This window comes from Oncorhynchus nerka, unplaced genomic scaffold (genome assembly GCF_034236695.1).
Source record: "Oncorhynchus nerka isolate Pitt River unplaced genomic scaffold, Oner_Uvic_2.0 unplaced_scaffold_835, whole genome shotgun sequence".
Taxonomy (NCBI): Eukaryota; Metazoa; Chordata; class Actinopteri; order Salmoniformes; family Salmonidae; genus Oncorhynchus; species Oncorhynchus nerka.
Window position 1 is genome coordinate 300,723 of NW_027040436.1, and position 15,570 is coordinate 316,292.

At 45.7% G+C, this 15,570-nt stretch overlaps 2 protein-coding genes across 2 annotated transcripts in view; both read left to right on the forward strand.

The window, feature by feature from the left end:
- The window catches only part of LOC135571035 (acetyl-coenzyme A synthetase, cytoplasmic-like), a 28,773-nt gene extending 19,289 nt beyond the window's left edge, over positions 1–9,484 (forward strand). Inside the window, exons 7-11 of the mRNA XM_065016848.1 lie at positions 186–261; positions 965–1,049; positions 5,985–6,122; positions 6,591–6,761; positions 9,411–9,484. Of these exons, the coding sequence (XP_064872920.1) occupies positions 186–261; positions 965–1,049; positions 5,985–6,122; positions 6,591–6,761; positions 9,411–9,431 (491 nt within the window). The 3' untranslated portion in view covers positions 9,432–9,484. The remainder of the gene's footprint in view (positions 1–185; positions 262–964; positions 1,050–5,984; positions 6,123–6,590; positions 6,762–9,410) is intronic.
- A 1,401-nt stretch (positions 9,485–10,885) lies between these two features.
- Positions 10,886–13,809, forward strand: LOC135571036 (acetyl-coenzyme A synthetase, cytoplasmic-like; the record flags this gene model as incomplete). The annotated part of the gene is made up of 5 exons (XM_065016850.1): positions 10,886–11,024; positions 11,291–11,424; positions 11,827–11,959; positions 13,369–13,425; positions 13,729–13,809. Coding segments are annotated over exons 1-5 (435 nt in total), but the record flags the coding sequence as incomplete, so codon positions are not given.
- Positions 13,810–15,570: the final 1,761 nt, after the last annotated feature.

A 15,570-nucleotide genomic window follows, 5' to 3' on the forward strand; every position in this document is an offset into this window, starting at 1 on the left:
GTAGGCCGTCATTGTACATAAGAATTTGTTCTTAAACTGACTTTCCTAGTTAAATAAAGGTTGAATTAAAACATTTTAAAGCAATTACCTCCTATATGGGCTTGGGTCTCCAACAGTTCAGATGAACACTTTATCTTATCTTATCAACTTGCATTCTCTCTCTCTCTCTCTCTCTCTCTCTCAAGATGGTGTGTACAGAGGGGAGAAGTTGATCAATCTGAAACAGATAGCAGACGAGGCTCTGGAGAAATGTAGGGAGAAGTAGGTTCTCTTTACACCTCTATCATGGTTCTGCTTATACCTACTGCATCCTCTGTCTGTCTCTCTTTCTCTCTCTTCATCACAGATACTGTTTACCTTAACCCCTGAGATAGGAGCAGTGGCACACACACACAGAGCCAGACCCTGTTGATGGAGAGTGTTGTCTGTTCTGCAAGCTGTGGGGTTGGTGGGGCAACAGCAAGAGTTTTGATTCTACAGGGAAGCCCCATCTGTCTGTTGCCCCTAGCGATCTCGATCTGTCGCCGTAGTGATTTTGTGTGTGTGAAACGGCACTTGTATGTCTATCGCAGCCAAAAGACATATGACAGCATATAAACACCATATGGAAGATACTCTACCATGTAGAAGCATACACTGAGTGGACACATTAGGAACACCTGCTCTTTCCATGACATAGACTGACCAGGTGAATCCAGGTGAAACCTATGATCCCTTTTGGAGTCAACATGGGCCCAGCATCCCTGTGGAAACGCTTTCAACACCATGTAGAGTCCCATGTCCTGACGAATTGAGGCTGTTCTGAGGGGAAATGATGGTGCAACTCAATATTAGAAAGGTGTTCCTAATGTTTTTGTCCACTCAGTGTATAGGAAATATTCAGCGGCGCTACACTGACTGCCCTTACGGACAGATAACACATCCGGTATCTATGCCGACAGCTCTGCTCTTCTTTTCTCCACAGAGCATCCGCCACTGTTACAAGATGTTTAGTAGTGAAACATCATGCACTGAGGACACAAGATGGAGATGTTTCCAACAAATTGCAGGTAGGCCCAGATTTTGACCAGAATACGGACGTTCAGCTACCAGGTGCCTAAAATAGCTCTTTCTTTTTTTTTGGTCTTTTTTTTTTGCGATTTGAACAATAGTTCAATCGAAAAAATAAAAATCTTGAGTTTTAACCTGAGTTGTGTTTGTTGATGTGCTGTCCTCCTCCTGCTGTAATTCCTGGTGTAGTTTTACTGTATTCTGACTATCATGGTCCTGCTGTAATTCCTGGTGTAGTTTTACTGTATTCTGACTGTCATGGTCCTGCTGTAATTCCTGGTGTAGTTTTACTGTATTCTGACTGTCATGGTCCTGCTGTACTTCTACTGTATTCTGACTGTCATGGTCCTGGTGTAGTTTTACTGTATTCTGACTGTCATGGTCCTGCTGTACTTCCTGGTGTTGTTTTTACTGTATTCTGACTGTCATGGTCCTGCTGTACTTCTACTGTATTCTGACTGTCATGGTCCTGGTGTAGTTTTACTGTATTCTGACTGTCATGGTCCTGGTGTAGTTTTACTGTATTCTGACTGTCATGGTCCTGGTGTAGTTTTACTGTATTCTGACTGTCATGGTCCTGCTGTAATTCCTGGTGTAGTTTTACTGTATTCTGACTGTCATGGTCCTGCTGTAATTCCTGGTGTAGTTTTACTGTATTCTGACTGTCATGGTCCTGCTGTACTTCTACTGTATTCTGACTATCATGGTCCTGGTGTAGTTTTACTGTATTCTGACTGTCATGGTCCTGGTGTAGTTTTACTGTATTCTGACTGTCATGGTCCTGGTGTAGTTTTACTGTATTCTGACTGTCATGGTCCTGGTGTAGTTTTACTGTATTCTGACTGTCATGGTCCTGGTGTAGTTTTACTGTATTCTGACTGTCATGGTCCTGCTGTACTTCTACTGTATTCTGACTGTCATGGTCCTGGTGTAGTTTTACTGTATTCTGACTGTCATGGTCCTGCTGTACTTCTACTGTATTCTGACTATCATGGTCCTGCTGTACTTCTACTGTATTCTGACTGTCATGGTCCTGGTGTAGTTTTACTGTATTCTGACTGTCATGGTCCTGGTGTAGTTTTACTGTATTCTGACTCTCATGGTCCTGCTGTAATTCCTGGTGTAGTTTTACTGTATTCTGACTGTCATGGTCCTGGTGTAGTTTTACTGTATTCTGACTGTCATGGTCCTGCTGTACTTCTACTGTATCCTGAGTTGTGTTTGTTGATGTGCTGTCCTCCTCCTGCTGTACTTCTACTGTATTCTGACTGTCATGGTCCTGCTGTAATTCCTGGTGTAGTTTTACTGTATTCTGACTGTCATGGTCCTGCTGTACTTCCTAGTGTAGTTTTTACTGTATTCTGACTGTCATGGTCCTGCTGTAATTCCTGGTGTAGTTTTACTGTATTCTGACTGTCATGGTCCTGCTGTACTTCCTAGTGTAGTTTTTACTGTATTCTGACTGTCATGGTCCTGCTGTAATTCCTGGTGTAGTTTTACTGTATTCTGACTGTCATGGTCCTGCTGTAATTCCTGGTGTAGTTTTACTGTATTCTGACTGTCATGGTCCTGCTGTACTTCCTAGTGTAGTTTTTACTGTATTCTGACTGTCATGGTCCTGCTGTAATTCCTGGTGTAGTTTTACTGTATTCTGACTGTCATGGTCCTGCTGTACTTCTACTGTATTCTGACTATCATGGTCCTGGTGTAGTTTTACTGTATTCTGACTGTCATGGTCCTGCTGTACTTCTACTGTATTCTGACTCATGGTCCTGCTGTAATTCCTGGTGTAGTTTTACTGTATTCTGACTGTCATGGTCCTGGTGTAGTTTTACTGTATTCTGACTGTCATGGTCCTGCTGTACTTCTACTGTATCCTGAGTTGTGTTTGTTGATGTGCTGTACTTCTACTGTATTCTGACTGTCATGGTCCTGCTGTACTTCTACTGTATTCTGACTCATGGTCCTGCTGTAATTCCTGGTGTAGTTTTACTGTATTCTGACTGTCATGGTCCTGGTGTAGTTTTACTGTATTCTGACTGTCATGGTCCTGCTGTACTTCTACTGTATCCTGAGTTGTGTTTGTTGATGTGCTGTCCTCCTCCTGCTGTACTTCTACTGTATTCTGACTGTCATGGTCCTGCTGTACTTCTACTGTATTCTGACTGTCATGGTCCTGCTGTAATTCCTGGTGTAGTTTTACTGTATTCTGACTATCATGGTCCTGCTGTAATTCCTGGTGTAGTTTTACTGTATTCTGACTATCGTGGTCCTGCTGTACAGTCGTGGCCAAAAGTTTTGAGAATGACACAAATATTAATTTCCACAAAGTTTGCTGCTTCAGTGTCTTTATATATTTTTGTCAGATGTTACTATGGAATACTGAAGTATAGTTACAAGCATTTCATACGTGTCAAAGGCTTTTATTGACAATTACATTAAGTTGATGCAAAGAGTCAATATTTGCAGTGTTGACCCTTCTTTTTCAATACCTCTGCAATCCGCCCTGGCATGCTGTCAATTAACTTCTGGGCCACATCCTGACTGATGGCATGCTGTCAATTAACTTCTGGGCCACATCCTGACTGATGGCATGCTGTCAATTAACTTCTGGGCCACATCCTGACTGATGGCATGCTGTCAATTAACTTCTGGGCCACATCCTGACTGATGGCATGCTGTCAATTAACTTCTGGGCCACATCCTGACTGATGGCATGCTGTCAATTAACTTCTGGGCCACATCCTGACTGATGGCATGCTGTCAATTAACTTCTGGGCCACATCCTGACTGATGGCATGCTGTCAATTAACTTCTGGGCCACATCCTGACTGATGGCATGCTGTCAATTAACTTCTGGGCCACATCCTGACTGATGGCATGCTGTCAATTAACTTCTGGGCCACATCCTGACTGATGGCATGCTGTCAATTAACTTCTGGGCCACATCCTGACTGATGGCATGCTGTCAATTAACTTCTGGGACACATCCTGACTGATGGCATGCTGTCAATTAACTTCTGGGCCACATCCTGACTGATGGCATGCTGTCAATTAACTTCTGGGCCACATCCTGACTGATGGCATGCTGTCAATTAACTTCTGGGCCACATCCTGACTGATGGCATGCTGTCAATTAACTTCTGGGCCACATCCTGACTGATGGCTGCCCCTTCTTGCATCATCAATGCTTGGAGTTTGTGGGTTTTTGTTTGTCCACCGCCGCTTGAGGATTGACCACAAGTTCTCAATGGGATTAAGGTCTGGGGAGTTTCCTGGCCATGGACCCAAAATATCGATGTTTTGTTCCCCGAGCCACTTAGTTATCACTTTTGCCTTGGAAAGGTGCTCCATCATGCTGGAAAAGGCATTGTTCGTTACCAAACTGTTCCTGGATGGTTGGGAGAAGTTGCTCTCGGAGGATGTGTTGGTACCATTCTTTATTCATGGCTGTGTTCTTGGCAAAATTGTGAGTGAGCCCACTCCCTTGGCTGAGAAGCAACCCCACACATGAATGTTCTCAGGATGCTTCACTGTTGGCATGACACAGGACTGATGGTAGCGCTCACCTTGTCTTCTCCGGACAAGCTTTGTTCTGGATGCCCCAAACAATCGGAAAGGGTATTCGTCAGAGAAAATTACTTCACCCCAGTCCTCAGCAGTCCAATCCCTGTACCTTTTGCAGAATATCAGTGTGTCCCTGATGTTTTTCCTGGAGAGAAGTGGCTTCTTTGCTGCCCTTCTTGACACCAGGCCATCCTCCAAAAGTCTTTGCCTCACTGTGTGTGCAGATGCACTCACACCTGCCTGCTGCCAGTCCTGAGCAAGCTCTGTACTGGTGGTGCCCCGATCCTGCAGCTGAATCAACTTTAGGAGACGGTCCTGGCACTTGCTGGACTTTCTTGGGCGCCCTGAAGCCTTCTTCACAACAATTGAACCGCTCTCCTTGAAGTTCTTGATGATCCGATAAATGGTTGATTTAGGTGCAATCTTACTGGCAGCAATATCCTTACCTGTGAAGCCCTTTTTGTGCAAAGCAATGATAACGGCACGTGTTTCCTTGCAGGTAACCATGGTTGACAGAGGAAGAACAATGATTCCAAGCATCAACCTCCTTTTGAAGCTTCCAGTCTGTTATTCAAACTCTATCAGCATGACAGAGTGATCTCCAGCCTTGTCAACACTCACACCTGTGTTAATGAGATAATCACTGACATGTCAGCTGGTCCTTTTGTGGCAGGGCTGAAATGCAGTGGAAACAGTTATTTTGCGGCGTTCAATTGCATAGCGAAGTGGGACTTTGCAATTCATCTGATCACTCTTCATAACATTCTGGAGTATATGCAAATTGCCATCATACACACTGAGGCAGCAGACTGTGAAAATTAATATTTGTGTCATTCTCAACTTTTGGCCACAACTCTACCTCTACTGTATTCTGACGATCAGGTTCCTGTTGTATTTCCTGGTTCCTGTTCCTGTCCAGACCCTGTGGGATGCTGCGTGTGATGTGTGTTGGGAGGAGGTGATGGGACAGGTCTCAGAGCAGAGTGAACCTGATTCCTGTTTTATTTCCTGTGTTGGGAGGAGGTGATGGGACAGGTCTCTGAGCAGTGTGAACCTGATTCCTGTTGTATTTCCTGTGTTGGGAGGAGGTGATGGGACAGGTCTCAGAGCAGTGTGAACCTGACTCCTGGGAGGAGGTGATGGGACAGGTCTCAGAGCAGTGTGAACCTGACTCCTGGGAGGAGGTGATGGGACAGGTCTCTGAGCAGTGTGAACCTGATTCCTGTTGTATTTCCTGTGTTGTGAGGGGACAGGTCTCAGAACAGTGTGAACCTGATTCCTGTTGTATTTCCTGTGTTGGGAGGAGGTGATGGGACAGGTCTCTGAGCAGTGTGAACCTGATTCCTGTTGTATTTCCTGTTGTCTAGACTCCGTGGGATGCTGCGTGTGATGTGTGTTGGGAGGAGGTGATGGGACAGGTCTCTGAGCAGTGTGAACCTGAGTGGCTGGATGCAGAGGATCCTCTCTTTATACTTTATACCAGCGGATCTACTGGCAAACCAAAGGTAGGGTACACACACACACACACACACACACACACACACAGTGGGGCAAAAAAGTATTTAGTCAGCCACCAATTGTGCAAGTTCTCCCACTTGAAAAGATGAGAGAGGCCTGTAATTTTCATCATAGGTACACTTCAACTATGACAGACAAAAAATTATTTTCCACCATAATTTGCAAATAAATTCATTAAAAATCCTACAATGTGATTTTCTGGATTTTTGTTTCTCATTTTGTCTGTCATAGTTGAAGTGTACCTATGACGAAAATTACAGGCCTCTCTCATCTTTTCAAGTGGGAGAACTTGCACAATTGGTGGCTGACTAAATACTTTTTTGCCCCACTGTATATATATACACACACACACACACACCCCTCGAGTGATAACATGTGTAATGTGTTGTGCATGTTCCTCTGCATGTGTATGTATGTTCCTCTGTGTGTTAACCCTGGGTCTTCCTCCCCTACAGGGTGTCCTCCACACGGTAGCAGGCTACCTGCTCTACACCTCTCTGACCTTTAAGTATGTGTTTGACCACCAGCCAGACGATGTGTACTGGTGTACCGCAGATATAGGATGGATCACCGGACACTCCTACATCACCTATGGACCCCTGGCCAACGGGGCTACCAGCGTACTGGTCAGTAGAACAAACATTTTTTAAAACATTTTTTTTAATTTAACCTTTTATTTAACTAGGCAAGTCAGTTAATAACAAATTCTTGGTCTGATTGGTTAACATGTTGGGTGGGTGGGAATCCTCTTGGTCTGATTGGTTAACATGTTGGGTAGGTGGGAATCCTCTTGGTCTGATTGGTTAACATGTTGGGTTGGTGGGTGGGAATCCTCTTGGTCTGATTGGTTAACATGTTGGGTTGGTGGGTGGGAATCCTCTTGGTCTGATTGGTTAACATGTTGGGTTGGTGGGTGGGAATCCTCTTGGTCTGATTGGTTAACATGTTGGGTTGGTGGGTGGGAATCCTCTTGGTCTGATTGGTTAACATGTTGGGTTGGTGGGTGGGAATCCTCTTGGTCTGATTGGTTAACATGTTGGGTTGGTGGGTGGGAATCCTCTTGGTCTGATTGGTTAACATGTTGGGTTGGTGGGTGGGAACCCTCTTGGTCTGATTGGTTAACATGTTGGGTTGGTGGGTGGGAATCCTCTTGGTCTGATTGGTTAACATGTTGGGTTGGTGGGTGGGAATCCTCTTGGTCTGATTGGTTAACATGTTGGGTTGGTGGGTGGGAATCCTCTTGGTCTGATTGGTTAACATGTTGGGTTGGTGGGTGGGAATCCTCTTGGTCTGATTGGTTAACATGTTGGGTTGGTGGGTGGGAATCCTCTTGGTCTGATTGGTTAACATGTTGGGTTGGTGGGTGGGAATCCTCTTGGTCTGATTGGTTAACATGTTGGGTTGGTGGGTGGGAATCCTCTTGGTCTGATTGGTTAACATGTTGGGTTGGTGGGTGGGAATCCTCTTGGTCTGATTGGTTAACATGTTGGGTTGGTGGGTGGGAATCCTCTTGGTCTGATTGGTTAACATGTTGGGTTGGTGGGTGGGAATCCTCTTGGTCTGATTGGTTAACATGTTGGGTTGGTGGGTGGGAATCCTCTTGGTCTGATTGGTTAACATGTTGGGTTGGTGGGTGGGAATCCTCTTGGTCTGATTGGTTAACATGTTGGGTTGGTGGGTGGGAATCCTCTTGGTCTGATTGGTTAACATGTTGGGTTGGTGGGTGGGAATCCTCTTGGTCTGATTGGTTAACATGTTGGGTTGGTGGGTGGGAATCCTCTTGGTCTGATTGGTTAACATGTTGGGTTGGTGGGTGGGAATCCTCTTGGTCTGATTGGTTAACATGTTGGATTTGTGGGTGGGAACCTCTTGGTCTGATTGGTTAACATGTTGGGTTTGTGGGTGGGAATCCTCTTGGTCTGATTGGTTAACATGTTGGGTTTGTGGGTGGGAATCCTCTTGGTCTGATTGGTTAACATGTTGGGTTTGTGGGTGGGAATCCTCTTGGTCTGATTGGTTAACATGTTGGGTGGGTGGGAACCCTCTCTTGGTCTGATTGGTTAACATGTTGCCTCAGCCTATGCCTCCCTCCAGTCCCTCGACTTCTTGGCACTGACGGAAACATGGATCACCACAGACAACACTGCTACTCCTACTGCTCTCTCTTCGTCTGCCCACGTGTTCTCGCACACCCGAGAGCTTCTGGTCAGCGGGGTGGTGGCACCGGGATCCTCATCTCTCCCAAGTGGTCATTCTCTCTTTCTCCCCTTACCCATCTGTCTATCGCCTCCTTTGAATTCCATGCTGTCACAGTTACCAGCCCTTTCAAGCTTAACATCCTTATCATTTATCGCCCTCCAGGTTCCCTCGGAGAGTTCATCAATGAGCTTGATGCCTTGATAAGCTCCTTTCCTGAGGACGGCTCACCTCTCACAGTTCTGGGCGACTTTAACCTCCCCACGTCTACCTTTGACTCATTCCTCTCTGCCTCTTTCTTTCCACTCCTCTCCTCTTTTGACCTCACCCTCTCACCTTCCCCCTACTCACAAGGCAGGAAATACGCTCGACCTCATCTTTACTAGATGCTGTTCTTCCACTAATCTCATTGCAACTCTCCTCCAAGTCTCCGACCACTACCTTGTATCCTTTTCCCTCTCGCTCTCATCCAACACTTCCCACACTGCCCCTACTCGGATGGTATCGCGCCGTCCCAACCTTCGCTCTCTCTCCCCCGCTACTCTCTCCTCTTCCATCCATCTCTTCCCTCTGCTCAAACCTTCTCCAACCTATCTCCTGATTCTGCCTCCTCAACCCTCCTCTCCTCCCTTTCTGCATCCTTTGACTCTCTATGTCCCCTATCCTCCAGGCCGGCTCGGTCCTCCCCTCCCGCTCCGTGGCTCGACGACTCATTGCGAGCTCACAGAACAGGGCTCCGGGCAGCCGAGCGGAAATGGAGGAAAACTCGCCTCCCTGCGGACCTGGCATCCTTTCACTCCCTCCTCTCTACATTTTCCTCTTCTCTCTCTGCTGCTAAAGCCACTTTCTACCACTCTAAATTCCAAGCATCTGCCTCTAACCCTAGGAAGCTCTTTGCCACCTTCTCCTCCCTCCTGAATCCTCCTCCCCCTCCTCCCTCTCTGCAGATGACTTCGTCAACCATTTTGAAAAGAAGGTCGACGACATCCGATCCTCGTTTGCTAAGTCAAACGACACCGCTGGTTCTGCTCACACTGCCCTACCCTGTGCTCTGACCTCTTTCTCCCCTCTCTCTCCAGATGAAATCTCGCGTCTTGTGACGGCCGGCCGCCCAACAACCTGCCCGCTTGACCCTATCCCCTCCTCTTCTCCAGACCATTTCCGGAGACCTTCTCCCTTACCTCACCTCGCTCATCAACTCATCCCTGACCGCTGGCTACGTCCCTTCCGTCTTCAAGAGAGCGAGAGTTGCACCCTTCTGAAAAAACCTACACTCGATCCCTCCGATGTCAACAACTACAGACCAGTATCCCTTCTTTCTTTTCTCTCCAAAACTCTTGAACGTGCCGTCCTTGGCCAGCTCTCCCGCTATCTCTCTCAGAATGACCTTCTTGATCCATATCAGTCAGGTTTCAAGACTAGTCATTCAACTGAGACTGCTCTTCTCTGTATCACGGAGGCGCTCCGCACTGCTAAAGCTAACTCTCTCTCCTCTGCTCTCATCCTTCTAGACCTATCGGCTGCCTTCGATACTGTGAACCATCAGATCCTCTTCTCCACCCTCTCAGAGTTGGGCATCTCCGGCGCGGCCCACGCTTGATTGCGTCCTACCTGACAGGTCGCTCCTACCAGGTGGCGTGGCGAGAATCCGTCTCCACACCACGTGCTCTCACCACTGGTGTCCCCAGGGCTCTGTTCCTAGGCCCTCTCCTATTCTCGCTATACACCAAGTCACTTGGCTCTGTCATAACCTCACATGGTCTCTCCTATCATTGCTATGCAGACGACACACAATTAATCTTCTCCTTTCCCCTTCTGATGACCAGGTGGCGAATCGCATCTCTGCATGTCTGGCAGACATATCAGTGTGGATGACGGATCACCACCTCAAGCTGAACCTCGGCAAGACGGAGCTGCTCTTCCTCCCGGGAAGGACTGCCCGTTCCATGATCTCGCCATCACGGTTGACAACTCCATTGTGTCCTCCTCCCAGAGCGCTAAGAACCTTGGCGTGATCCTGGACAACACCCTGTCGTTCTCAACTAACATCAAGGCGGTGGCCCGTTCCTGTAGGTTCATGCTCTACAACATCCGCAGAGTACGACCCTGCCTCACACAGGAAGCGGCGCAGGTCCTAATCCAGGCACTTGTCATCTCCCGTCTGGATTACTGCAACTCGCTGTTGGCTTGGCTCCCTGCCTGTGCCATTAAACCCTACAACTCATCCAGAACGCCGCAGCCCGTCTGGTGTTCAACCTTCCCAAGTTCTCTCACGTCACCCCGCTCCTCCGCTCTCTCCACTGGCTTCCAGTTGAAGCTCGCATCCGCTACAAGACCATGGTGCTTGCCTACGGAGCTGTGAGGGGAACGGCACCTCAGTACCTCCAGGCTCTGATCAGGCCCTACACCCAAACAAGGGCACTGCGTTCATCCACCTCTGGCCTGCTCGCCTCCCTACCACTGAGGAAGTACAGTTCCCGCTCAGCCCAGTCAAAACTGTTCGCTGCTCTGGCCCCCCAATGGTGGAACAAACTCCCTCACGACGCCAGGACAGCGGAGTCAATCACCACCTTCCGGAGACACCTGAAACCCCACCTCTATAAGGAATACCTAGGATAGGATAAAGTAATCCCTCTCACCCCCCCCTCCCTTAAAAGATTTAGATGCACTACTGTTCCACTGGATGTCATAAGGTGAATGCACCAATTTGTTTTCTGGATAAGAGCGTCTGCTAAATGACTTAAATGTAAATGTAAAATGTTGGGTGGGTGGGATCCTCTTGGTCTGATTGGTTAACATGTTGGGTTGGTTACCACGAGTTACAGTTTTATACGTTGTAATACTAGCACGTTCTTTGTATATATTGCCTGACTGAAACAGCTGTGTGTGTGTGTGTTCCTCTGTCTGTGTGTGTGTTCCTCTGTCTCTGTATGTGTGTGTGTGTGTGTGTATTCTCCAGTTTGAGGGCATTCCAGTCCACCCTCACGTTGGGCGTTTCTGGGAGGTGATTGAGAAGTACAGAGTGACCAAGTTCTACACAGCTCCCACAGCCATACGCCTCCTGATGAAGTACGGATTAGATCCAGTACAGAAGTAAGACACACACACTGTGTTTTCTCACACTGTAAGGCCAGGAGTCAATCCAATCTGTCCTTTCTTTCTTTTTTTTGCTATGCGTCTTTTTAAGGTAATGTTCCCGGGGTTCGCCAGAGACCTCATACATGATAAACGTTGCGTATGTCAGCTCAGTAGGAAACAACCTTTTAAATGTCAAGCAAACTATTACCGCTGGATCTACAGCTGATCAGATTGAATCCCGGCCTTTCATCTTTGCATCATACACTGATCTGAGCTACAGCACTTTGGCTATAATAACAGTGTCCTTCTGTCCACTAGCGCCATCTGTTGGACGAAAAGAGAACCAACACTCAGTTGAACCAGACCAGACTCAGCATTTTCTTCACTTATTCACCCTAATCTTGTCACTCCCTGCAGGTACGACCTGTCATCGCTGAGGATTCTGGGTACTGTAGGTGAGCCCATCAACCCGGAGGCGTGGCATTGGTACCACGAGGTGATTGGTCAGAAGAGATGCCCTGTGGTGGACACCTTCTGGCAGACCGAGACGGTGAGAGACGCTGAGCGAGCAATGTCCCAACTGGTCCCAAATGTCTGTTTTGAAATCGTCCTTTTTAAAATTTTAAATCTTTTAATTGTTTTCTATTACATCTATTTGACTGAAAATAAGTTAGAAAATACAGTTAAAATAAAGATTTTAATACATTTGAAAAATATACTGAGCAATAAATATGAAGATTTTACTGAGCTACAGTTCATAATGTATGGATTTGACATGACTGGGAATACAGATCTGCATCTGTTGGTCGCAGATACCTTAATAAAGAGGTAGGGTTTGGATCAGAAAACCAGTCAGTATTTGGTGTGGATCAGAACCAGTCAGTATCTGGTGTGGATCAGAACCAGTCAGTATCTGGTGTGGATCAGAACCAGTCAGTATCTGGTGTGGATCAGAAAACCAGTCAGTATCTGGTGTGACCATTTGTCTCATGCAGCGCGACACATCTCCTTCACATAGAGTTGATCAGGCTGCTGATTGTGGCCTGTGGCATGTTATCTCACTCTTCTTTAATGGCTGTGTGAAGTTGCTGGATATTGTAGGGAACTGGAATATGCTGTTGTACACGTCGATCCAGAGCATCCCAAACATGCTCAATGGGTGACATGTCTGGTGAGTGTGCAGGCCATGGAAGAACTGGGACATTTTCAGCTTCCAGGAATTGTGTACAGATCCTTGCGACATGGGGCCGTGATGGTGGTGGGTGAAGGGCACAACAACGGGCCTCAGGATCTTGTTACAGTATCTATGTGCATTCTAGTTGCCATCGATTTAAAATGCAATTGTGTTTGTTGTTTGTAGCTTATGCCTTCCCATACCATAACCCCACCGCCACCATGGGGCACTCTGTTCACAACGTTGACATCAGCAAACCTCTCGCCCACACGATGCCATATTCACGTGGCCTGCGGTTTTGAGGCCGGTTGGACGTCCTCCCAAATTCTCTAAAATGACGTTGGAGGCGGCTTATGGTAGAGAAATTAACATTACATTCTCTGGCAACAGCTCAGTTGGACATTCCTGCAGTCAGCATGCCAATTGCACTATCCCTCAACTTGAGACATCAGTGGCATTGTGTTGTGAGACAAAACGGCACATTTTAGAGTGGTCTTTTATTGTCCTCAGCACAAGGTGCACCTATGGCATGATCATGCTATTTTAATCAGATTATCGATATACCACACCTGTCAGGTGGATGGATTATCTTGGCAAAGGAGAAATGCTCACTAACACGGATGTATAAACACATTTTCTGCAAAACATTTGAGAGGAGAAAAAAAAGCTTTTTTTTTTTTGTACAAATGAAACATTTCTGTCATCTTTTATTTCAGCGTGTCGCGTTTAGATTGTTGTTCATTGTGTGTGTGTGTGTGTGTGTGTGTGTGTGTGTTTTTGCGCAGGGAGGCCATGTTTTAACTCCTTTACCTGCCGCTACACCTCTGAAACCTGGATCAGCTGTAAGTTACCATCATATACACCGTGTACACAGTGTTTATAGCAGGGGTAGGGCAACCGAGTTCATGGAGCACTGCAAGTTCCAACGAAGCCATTACACCTGACTACCTGACCACCTGAGCTAATTGATCAGTGATCGTCTAAATTGAACACACCTGGTTTTTCAGGTCGGGTTAAATAAAATGTAAACAATTTAAAAACATGAAGTGTCCGTGGTAATCCAGGACCAGGGTTTCCTACCCCCTTTTATAAAAGCATCTAATCAAGCTTGAATCCTATTGATTTGAATCGGTCTGATGTTCCAGACGTTTCCTTTCTTTGGCGTGGAGCCCACCATACTGAACGAGCATGGAGAGGAACTGGAGGGAGAGGCAGAGGGCTATCTGGTCAGTATTATAACACTATACTATCTGGTCAGTATTATAACACTATACTATCTGGTCAGTAACACTATACTATCTGGTCAGTAACACTATACTATCTGGTCAGTAATATAACACTATACTATCTGGTCAGTATTATAACACTATACTATCTGGTCAGTAACACTATACTATCTGGTCAGTAACACTATACTATCTGGTCAGTAATATAACACTATACTATCTGGTCAGTAATATAACACTATACTATCTGGTCAGTAATATAACACTATACTATCTGGTCAGTAATATAACACTATACTATCTGGTCAGTAACACTATACTATCTGGTCAGTATTATAACACTATACTATCTGGTCAGTAACACTATACTATCTGGTCAGTAACACTATACTATCTGGTCAGTATTATAACACTATACTATCTGGTCAGTATTATAACACTATACTATCTGGTCAGTAATATAACACTATACTATCTGGTCAGTAACACTATACTATCTGGTCAGTATTATAACACTATACTATCTGGTCAGTATTATAACACTATACTATCTGGTCAGTAACACTATACTATCTGGTCAGTAACACTATACTATCTGGTCAGTAACACTATACTATCTGGTCAGTAACACTATACTATCTGGTCAGTATTATAACACTATACTATCTGGTCAGTAATATAACACTATACTATCTGGTCAGTAACACTATACTATCTGGTCAGTATTATAACACTATACTATCTGGTCAGTAACACTATACTATCTGGTCAGTAACACTATACTATCTGGTCAGTAACACTATACTATCTGGTCAGTAATATAACACTATACTATCTGGTCAGTAACACTATACTATCTGGTCAGTAATATAACACTATACTATCTGGTCAGTAATATAACACTATACTATCTGGTCAGTAATATAACACTATACTATCTGGTCAGTAACACTATACTATCTGGTCAGTAACACTATACTATCTGGTCAGTATTATAACACTATACTATCTGGTCAGTAACACTATACTATCTGGTCAGTAACACTATACTATCTGGTCAGTAACACTATACTATCTGGTCAGTATTATAACACTATACTATCAGGTCAGTAACACTATACTATCTGGTCAGTAATATAACACTATACTATCTGGTCAGTAACACTATACTATCTGGTCAGTAATATAACACTATACTATCTGGTCAGTAACATAACACTATACTATCTGGTCAGTAATATAACACTATACTATCTGGTCAGTAATATAACACTATACTATCTGGTCAGTAATATAACACTATACTATCTGGTCAGTAACACTATACTATCTGGTCAGTAACGCAGCCTCTGCCAGCTAGCCTACTTCAGCAGTACTGTATCATTTTAATCATTTTAGTCAATAAGATTCTTGCTACGTAAGCTTAACTCTCTGAACACTCGTGACGTGTAGTCCACTTGTCATTCCAATCTCCTTTGCATTAGCGTAGCCTCTTGTGTAGCCTGTCAACTATGTGTCTGTCTATCCCTGTTCTCTCCTCTCTGCACAGACCATACAAACGCTCCACACCGCGTGGCGCGCCACCTAATCTGGTGGTCCCAGCGCGCCACGACCCACGTGGAGTTCCCAGGTCTCCGGTAGCCTCTGGAACTGCCGATCTGCGACCAACAAGGCAGAGTTCATCTCCGCCTATGTCTCCCTCCAGTCCTCGACTTCTTGGCACTGACGGAAACATGGATCACCACAGACAACACTGCTACT